The 9,918-nt window shown below is 36.9% G+C and overlaps 1 protein-coding gene across 1 annotated transcript in view; it reads right to left on the bottom strand.

The window, feature by feature from the left end:
• Nucleotides 1-1,046: 1,046 nt before the first annotated feature.
• LOC107754635 (DDB1- and CUL4-associated factor 12) overlaps nt 1,047-9,918 on the bottom strand; it is an 18,789-nt gene continuing 9,917 nt past the window's right edge. Inside the window, exons 5-9 of the mRNA XM_016571175.1 lie at nt 6,308-6,501; nt 6,135-6,200; nt 5,863-6,025; nt 5,595-5,773; nt 1,047-2,615 (exon numbers count right to left, since the gene is read on the bottom strand). Coding sequence (XP_016426661.1) covers nt 2,457-2,615; nt 5,595-5,773; nt 5,863-6,025; nt 6,135-6,200; nt 6,308-6,501 — 761 coding nt within the window. The 3' untranslated portion in view covers nt 1,047-2,456. The remainder of the gene's footprint in view (nt 2,616-5,594; nt 5,774-5,862; nt 6,026-6,134; nt 6,201-6,307; nt 6,502-9,918) is intronic.

Raw genomic sequence — 9,918 nt, 5'->3', positions numbered from 1 at the left:
AATCACTACAGAGCAGTGGAACGTCAACTTTTTTTTTCTCACTTAGTGAACTGTCACATTTCTATGGAACACCGTTTCTATGGAAGCCCGTTTCCAATTCTGACTTTATATCTCGCAATTCTGACTTTATAACCCCCAATTGTGAGTTTATATCACGCAATTCTGAGAAAAAAAGCCAGAATTCTGACTTTATATCTCGCAATTCTGACTTTATAACTCGCAATTGCGAGTTTATATCTCATAATTCTGACTTTTTTTTCACGCAATTGCGAGTTATAAAGTCAGAATTGCGAGTTATAAAGTCAGAATTCTGGCTTTTTTCTCAGAATTGCGTGATATAAACTCACAATTGGGGGTTATAAAGTCAGAATTGCGAGATATAAAGTCAGAATTTAGAGATTAAAAACTCGCAATTCTGACTTTTTTTCTCAGAATTATGAGATTTAAACTCGCAATTGCAAGTTATAAAGTCAGAATTGCGAGATATAAAGTCAGAATTCTGGCTTTTTTTCTCAGAATTGCGAGATATAAACTCGCAATTGCGAGTTATAAAGTCAGAATTGCGTGATATAAAGTCGCAATTGCGAGTTAAAGTCCAATTTTGAGGGTGGAAAAAAGACTGTTATGTTCTCAGAATTGCGAGTTTATATCTCACAATTCTTAGAAAAAAAGTCAGAATTGTGAGTTTATATCTCGCAGTTCTGACTTTATTTCTCAGAATTGCGAGTTTATATCTCTCAATTATGACTTTTTAACTCGCAATTGCGAGTTTATATCACGCAATTCTGAGAAAAAAAAAGTCATAATTGCGAGTTTGTATCACGCAATTCTGAGAAAAGGTCGCAATTACCTCTTTTATTTTTTATTCAGTGGCGGAAACGGGCTTCAATACATTTCATCATATAATGTTAAAAATCGATTAGAAATTCAAATGAAAAGCTTTAAAAGTCAGCAGAAGTATCGAGTATAAAGAAAGTCAGGATGCAAAGCCAGAATGGAAGAAAAATACATCAATAAACTTTTATTCTTTTTCTTTTTGAAGAATGTCTTTTGTTTTGTTTTGATACTGTACAATATCTTTACACTTGTAATCTGTAAAAACATTCAGGAAGGGAGTATAAAAAAGGGCACCACCAAAATAATGACAGATTAGTTCACTCACACACACGCACATATATCCTGACATTTACATAAATTGTATTCTCCCTCTATTAGATTCCAAATATGTATACATATACATTTATATATATAAAATAAATTTTAAAAGTGATGGTTAATTTCTGCTTAATATATGCCTGTTACTGTGTTCATTGTACTAGCAATTTTGTGACAATTCCATGAAGCTTATGTGTAAAAAACGAAAAGAAAAAGCCTAAACAAATTCAATCTGCAACAGTCTTTCACAGAAAGACTCTGAAAAGGCAACAATGTCACACAACAATGCCTGCCTTTAAGCAGAGAAGATGATGAGAAGCAAAAATCCTAACAAATATGATTGTACCTGAACGTCATGAGTGCTAGTGACGGCAACAATACAAAATAAATAAGACGTCTAAATGTCACAGAGGGAAAATTGCAATCTTGATGTGAGTGTATGCGTGTGTTAATACAGATTTAGCAATAAAAAGAGGCGTTCTCCAAGATACCTCAAACAGAACACAAACGGTATCTGTGATTTCTTACAACTGTCTCTCCCTGCCATTATTTTGGAAAACATAACGGGAAAAAGAAAAACAGCGGGTGAGTCTTCATTGACCGCTATCTGACTCATGTCCATGTTTACTCCGTGCTCTTCATATAACTACAGTCTCGACCCCAATGTCCAGAGTGAGGTTACAGATCAGGCTGTCCGTTAATTTCACCAAGATTCAACTTTAAATGTCTATTCTCAGCTTTTTCAGGATCTACAATGTCATATCAGTCCACTGTGAGCCAAGAAAAGGAGCTGATCGGCAGGTCTTTGAAAAACACACAGCAAAACAAACTCAAAACGGCATGTCTTAAAAAAGAAAAAAAGAAAAAAAGGGAAAAAAAAACTGCAAATAAAAAAAAAATATATATAAACGTAATGCCCAGATAGACTGTTACATATTTTCATATATTTTTACACTATTCCACAGTTCTCAAAGGTTCAGGCAGCTGATGCACAGATGATAAAACCTCTTTCATCCTTTCCGGACTCAAATGAACTCTTCCAGGAGATTTTTCTTTTTCTTTGCTGTTTTTTCCCCACACAAAAAAAAAGACAGACGTGAATTCAGGAGTACAACAGGCAAACGAAAATTGAAAGACATAAGAACAAGCACAAAAACAGTATCTATGCTCCTAAGTCCTTTGAGAAATAGAGGAAAATCTTGGATAGAAGCTAAACCGGAAGTGAAAATGAATGGGAAGAAAAACGGAAGATGGCCTTTAAGCACATGGTACGTGAGAGCGAAATGGAGGGATGACGGAGGCTAGCTCCAGAGGCCGGCATAGTTTCCATGTAGGCCAGAACACAAGGGCCCGCCGGCCACAAAGAGTTTGGTGCCGGAGTCGTCGTAGCAGTGTGTGTACACGGCGTTCGGGAAGGAGCGAACGTCGGAAAAGTAGCTTCTCCACGTGTCATCGTGATTCTGTGGGAGAAATGCAAATAGAGAACCTGACTGATAGGGATTTTGTGCATTCATTTCAGCCTCAATCAAAATATACATACACTACAGTTCAAACATTCTTGAAAGTAGCCTCTTATGCTCACAGAGGCTACATTTATTTAATCAAAAATACAGTAAAAACTGTTTGTGAAGTACACGGCGTTCGGGAAGGAGCGAACGTCGGAAAAGTAGCTTCTCCACGTGTCATCGTGATTCTGTGGGAGAAATGCAAATAGAGAACCTGACTGATAGGGATTTTGTGCATTCATTTCAGCCTCAATCAAAATATACATACACTACAGTTCAAACATTCTTGAAAGTAGCCTCTTATGCTCACAGAGGCTACATTTATTTAATCAAAAATACAGTAAAAACTGTAATATTGTGAAATATTATTGCAATTTAAAATAACTTTTTCTAGTATAAAATATTTTAAATGGAATTTATTCCTGTGGTGGCTAAAGCTGAATTATCAGCAACATTATTTCAGTCTTCAGTGTCACATGATCCTTTAGAAATCATTCTAATATGCTGAATTGGTGGAAACATTTCTAATTATCAATGTTGAAAACAGTTGTCCTGCGTAATGTTTTTGCAGAAAATGTGATAAATGTATTTTTACAGGATTCATTGAATAGAAAGTTCAAAAGAGCAGCATTTATTTAAAATGGAAATCTTTACTGTCACTTTTGATCAAATTAATACATCCTTTCTGAACATTTTTTTAATAATCTTATTGACTAGTCTTGCCGCGATAGACTGTGCTGATGGTGATACCGGTGTTAAGCCGCAACACCGGTTACGTCACTTGCCCACCGCGTCACCGACCCCCACCGTCGTTTTGATTTTTTATAGTAATAAAAATCATTTAGTGAAAGCGAGGAAAAGAGGAAAAATTCAAACGAACTAAAAACGAACAATTGCTTTACTCCGAATTGCGCTATTTGAAAGTGAAAGTAAAATGCGCACACCGCTTTTACAAGCTATTTAAAGTGAAGGAAAGCGAGGAAAAGAGGGAACGCCCCTGCCCCCGTGGTGATACGTCGATTAACCAGTGGGAAAATTTCCTCACCGTCACAACCCTATTACTGCCCCCAAAAGTTCGAACAGTAGTCTATAATATGTATATAATGTGTAATAAGCAGGATAATGTACAGTCGGCTGGTCATTATCACAAAATAGCCTTAGACAGGAAAATTAAAACCCCAATGTGCAGAGTTGTTGTTCAGTTTGCGATAATGACCAGGCTGACTGTACATTATCCCTTACATAGTTAAATTCTTCAAAGCTGTAACAAAAGGGCAGCAACCTAAGTGGGTCAATTAAGCCAATCAAATAGTAGTTATACTTCCGTGTGGACTCCTGATTAATGCAGCAGACAGCATTTCTGCTTAATGAACTTCCATATGGTAAGTAGAGACTGATGCTGCAGGCAACCAACTTCAAGAGTAAGCACTTTGTAAAGGAGCTTATATATAGACTAATTCATTCAAAAGCCTGTCCAAAGATTTCATGGCAAAAACCAGGTAGGGGGTATATACAGCAAAAGAAAAAATAGTAATATTACATATAAATCAAATGAGCAAGTTTCTTTAAAAAAAAAAAAACTAATTTAAAAACAGTAATTGTTTGAGTATCAGATTTAGTTTAAAACAGAATTATACCACTGTTCAACAGTTTGGGGTTAGTAAGACTTTTTTCAAGAAATTAATACTTTTATTCTGCAATGATGCATTCATTTGATTAAAAGTGACAGAAAATACATTTATAATGTTAAAAAATATTTCACAATTGTTTTCAATATTGATTATATTAAATGTTTCTTCAGCACCAAGTCAAATATAACATACATATTAGGGGTGGGAGAAAAAATTCTGGATCGATTCTGAGAATTTCATAATCGATTCTGAGCTTAGTTTTTAACCAGATGCGCGATGACGCTGAGTTTGCTTTAGAAACACCCGTATTCTGCTTGCTTCCAATTCCTCACACACATACACCACTCTAACCTTCCGTAAAATAATCTTTCATAAAGTTTGGAAAGGTTGAAGCGAATTACAAGGACATTCGCGGGCTTCATTGCACCGGATGCGCTGTGAGAGACGCTCGCTTTGTTTGATGTTACACTTAAAGTGTGCGGTCTCGCCCGTCTGTATTTTCCTTACAAATGCTCTACGAAGTCATCATTTATGTGGTTTGGAATGCAGTGGACTTATATATTTAAAATATGAACCTCACTAACAGAAGGCTGCTTTCAATTTCAAATGCTGACACGCGCTTTGTTTGTGAAGACTACAGTGGTTTAATGCACTTGCGTCTCAAAATGGTTTTATGACGCAAAATTAATGTAAACACAGCCAGTTATGTCTTAAGGGATTAAACAGACAGGACAAACCACATTACTTGTTATTATTTCAAAAGAGATCCGTGCGTGAATGCAGCTTATCTCCCGCTGTCTATGATGTCATAGTAAAAAACAACAGTAAAGATGAAAAATCACTTACAGTTCTTGAATGGAAAACGTTCAGATAATCTTAAATACTGAAAGCACTCTTTGTTTGTTGTTTGTAATATGTTTCTATGCTTATATTATTTGCTACTTGCTTGTATGTTTTGAAGTTATATTAGTTTAAAATTCTTAACATACAACTGTTTTAATAATTTTTTTCAATTTGTAATTATTTTAAAAAGTACTTAATTATGTAAGGATATGTAAATTTAAGGATTTTAAGATTCTCAAGTCGGTAAACTAATTAATTAATAAGGGGGGGGAAAAAGTAGATCAAGAATCGTTCTGGAATCGGATCGTGACTCCCAGAATCGGAATCGGATCGGATCGTGAGGTGACTAAAGATTCCCACCCCTAATACATATATAGCTCAAGGTCTTATCAATATGTAAAACTTCAGCATACAAAACAGAGAACCTGGGTCAAAAAAGGGTCAAAATGAACAATCTTACCAGCCATCCTCTTCCTGTGGAGAGTTTCAGGATGCCCTCTGCAGTGCGATTCCGGTACCCGCCGGGTGAGCTGGATGGGCCATCCAGAAAACGCTGGGCCCTGATATCATAGAAGAGCAGGGAGCCTTGGCCAGTGCCTACGGTCACTATGTGTTCATAAAAGCTCACAGAGCGAATACCTAAGAGAGAAGTAAACACACAAAACTGAGCACCTGTTTGCGTTGCAAATTTTAACTTTTTAACTGTATTTGGAGGGGGGGGGACATACCACTGCCACGCTCCCTGGAGCTCACAGATTTGATGTTCTGAGATGACTGCCGGGGGTCAAGGAAGGAAACGTGTGCCTGAGAGCCGACTGCATAAACAGACCAGTCCAGCCCATATGCCAGACACACATTCTCCTTACAGTAAGGGAGTTTGGTAGAAAGCTCCTGAAAATCAAATTAAATGGGGAAAAACACCCATTAGACAATTGTAAAAATCTTCAAATATTGAGCTTGACAAAAAATGGGGAAAAAATGCTGATAGTTGTAAATGTACCTTGCACAGGTTGTCTTCTGCCTTCCACAGATGGAAATATCCATCTAAAGAAACGGCACCCAACTCCTAATGGATGAATAAAAGAGACAAAAGCGGAATCGGAGAAACAGTGAGCTTGAATAACGCACAAAGCAATCAATTTTCAGTCACATGAGTCAAGGACAGCCCCTGACCTTATGGCTGTTGTTGAAGGCCAGTGCGCGCACTTTGCAGTTGTAGGGGTGGGTGTACTCTTTCGGGATGTCCTTGAGAGCGCGGTGAGAGATGTGGGAGTAACAAGGAACACCTTCCACATTCTGACGCTTCTCGGCCTGCGTCAGTACCTCCTCTGATATCTCCCACAGACCCATGGAACCGTCACGAGATCCTGCTCCAGTAAAGAAAAGATTCATTCTCTTTTAGTGAAACAGTAGAATCTGTACACCATGAATAACATATGATTGTGTACAACACATTAGATATAATGTAAAATGAATCTATAATTAATGACAAACTACACCGTGACAGGGTAGTCATATAGCATAAAACAGGTTTATTTTGCAATAATGACAAACTAACTGTACATTATGCTGCTTATTACGCAGATGCTTAAAAATAAATGAATGGACATGAAATGATGTGAACAGAGTTGATATAAGAAACAAGGACATTGGTTGCCTGGGACAACTGTCAATTATTATAGCAGCCATTGTACAATATTTGTCCGCAGAATGCTGTGAAATGCAGAAACAAGTATTTTACAGGACGATGTGATAACATATTAGGCATGACACAGCAAATTTAAAGCATCATTTGTCCTAAATGAAAGTAAAAAGTTGTGGGAAATTACAAAAATCCTAGGCAAAAAGCAATTGCTTATGCAATAAGGATTTGATGTTCTGAGATGACTGCCGGGGGTCAAGGAAGGAAACGTGTGCCTGAGAGCCGACTGCATAAACAGACCAGTCCAGACCGTATGCCAGACACACATTCTCCTTACAGTAAGGGAGTTTGGTAGAAAGCTCCTGAAAATCAAATTAAATGGGGAAAAACACCCATTAGACAATTGTAAAAATCTTCAAATATTGAGCTTGACAAAAAATGGGGAAAAAATGCTGATAGTTGTAAATGTACCTTGCACAGGTTGTCTTCTGCCTTCCACAGATGGAAATATCCATCTAAAGAAACGGCACCCAACTCCTAATGGATGAATAAAAGAGACAAAAGCGGAATCGGAGAAACAGTGAGCTTGAATAACGCACAAAGCAATAAATTTTCAGTCACATGAGTCAAGGACAGCCCCTGACCTTATGGCTGTTGTTGAAGGCCAGTGCGCGCACTTTGCAGTTGTAGGGGTGGGTGTACTCTTTCGGGATGTCCTTGAGAGCGCGGTGAGAGATGTGGGAGTAACAAGGAACACCTTCCACATTCTGACGCTTCTTGGCCTGCGTCAGCACCTCCTCTGATATCTCCCACAGACCCATAGAACCGTCACGAGATCCTGCTCCAGTAAAGAAAAGATTCATTCTCTTTTAGTGAAACAGTAGAATCTGTACACCATGAATAACATATGATTGTGTACAACACATTAGATATAATGTAAAATGAATCTATAATTAATGACAAACTACACCGTGACAGGGTAGTCATATAGCATAAAACAGGTTTATTTTGCAATAATGACAAACTAACTGTACATTATGCTGCTTATTACGCAGATGCTTAAAAATAAATGAATGGACATGAAATGATGTGAACAGAGTTGATATAAGAAACAAGGACATTGGTTGCCTGGGACAACTGTCAATTATTATAGCAGCCATTGTACAATATTTGTCCGCAGAATGCTGTGAAATGCAGAAACAAGTATTTTACAGGACGATGTGATAACATATTAGGCATGACACAGCAAATTTAAAGCATCATTTGTCCTCAATGAAAGTAAAAAGTTGTGGGAAATTACAAAAATCCTAGGCAAAAAGCAATTGCTTATGCAATAAGCAAATTACAGGCAATACTATTAGTACTCAATTCAACATTTTTACCGATATAGCTGATGGAAATGCCATTTATTGATAACATTTCTCATGTGTCGACATAATCTTTTTCCGTTTAACTTTAGCGCATAAATTCTATATTGATACTTCAAATGTTGCAAAAAATTGTTTGGAAACACTTTATGTAGAGTAAAGGGGCTTTAACGCAAATAAATGTGGTGTCACATGGCAGCGTCCGTGCTCATGGTGTTGCTCACATTAAAGCACCCTTTCCCTGTAGTTCAAAAGCGCATTAAATCATGTTCATATTATTAAATTGCATCTAAAATTATTTTATATTTGGTAAGAAAAAGATGAGTTACCTCTCAAACATACTTATCTTAATTTGATGTTCCTTTAGTAGCCTACGTTTGTTATTTTTTACAGTGCACGGCTCAGTTTAAATAGCCTGTAGTCCGAGACGTTTAGCGTGACCACCATACCCCCGTGATATTACTATGCCAAGCACATTATACGATTTCTGTAAATTCTGTAGTAGGGCATTGATGTGTGGAATAGGCGGGGCATGTTCCCACTACTTTTTTGCCAAATTACAATTTTGCCCCCACAAACCTATGAAAGCTATTTAAAAAATAGTTTGTGGAACCCATGTACTGTACAGTACAACATAGAGAAAGCATCTTTAATCCCTCATTAGGGCGTTTCTTCAGACGAGGCAAAGGAGGCAGTGTCTCCTCAAAAAATTGGACAAGAAAAAAATTCATTGTACAAAAAAAAACAACAGGCATATTACAAATATGACATAATAAAAGCAAATAAATCACTATTTTTTCTAAAGAAACACTGTCCAACAGCAACACAAGTGGGTAAAGTTACAGTGGGAGTCCATGACTCTCTCGTCTCTTCTGAGCCCATTGAGTTTTATCAGACCCCCTAAAGCATGCAGTGGATTTGGTGGGGGGTAATTGAGAAGGAATGGGGGAAAATCATGTGAGAGAAGCCTCCATTGCGATATGATTGGATATGACTTGTTATGATTGGCTATGCTTGGTTCATGCGATAAATCCCGCCTCTTGTGTTCGTGCACATTCCTCGTTTGCGAATCAGTCTGAATGAACAGTATAATGGTGTTAATGGGAAGACTAATAAAAAAGTAAATAAACAACTCTCACACTTATATATCACCACTTTTCCAAGTAAAAATCAAACTTCAAATGGCCTGAAAACATCATCTGTGTGTTTTTTTGTTTTTTTTTGCAATCAGCTTGTTGAAACTAAAAGTACATCTCTGCATCTGTGACCAGCGTTTACCAAGCTCTGTTGAATGATGAACCGAAAATAAGTTTATTATTAAAAAGAACAGCTGAACATGAGTGCATAAATAAAATATATAATATTAATAAATATATAAAAATGTATATTGTTTAAATTGTTACTGCTTTGAGTTATTATTTTGGAATAAATGTAAAATGCTTAAAAACACTAAACTGATAAGATTTATACTTGGTTTTAATAAATAGAAAAGCCTATTAATTACATTGTTTATGTAAAAATCAAGCGCCAACCTCTCTCGTGAAACCAACACGGAAGTGACTAAAACTGCAATTCATCGACTGTCCGCTAGAGGCTGGCTCCAAAAGGGAGCCAGTCCCATTGACTCCCCATGTTAAAATGCCCAATTTACAACAGAAAAAAGTGTGTTTACAGCCTGGTACAAAAAGTGGTTTTGGTCTATATAGCTAATTTTGCCCTTCATGACAACTGTGAGGGGGGTGAATTTTTTTTATAACTCATCCGTTTAAATTATA

This window comes from Sinocyclocheilus rhinocerous, unplaced genomic scaffold, assembly GCF_001515625.1.
Source record: "Sinocyclocheilus rhinocerous isolate Xijiao unplaced genomic scaffold, SAMN03320098_v1.1 scaffold1373, whole genome shotgun sequence".
NCBI lineage: Eukaryota > Metazoa > Chordata > Actinopteri > Cypriniformes > Cyprinidae > Sinocyclocheilus > Sinocyclocheilus rhinocerous.
The sequence above is the reverse complement of the archived record's forward strand: the minus strand, read 5'-3'. Positions and strand labels throughout refer to the sequence as shown.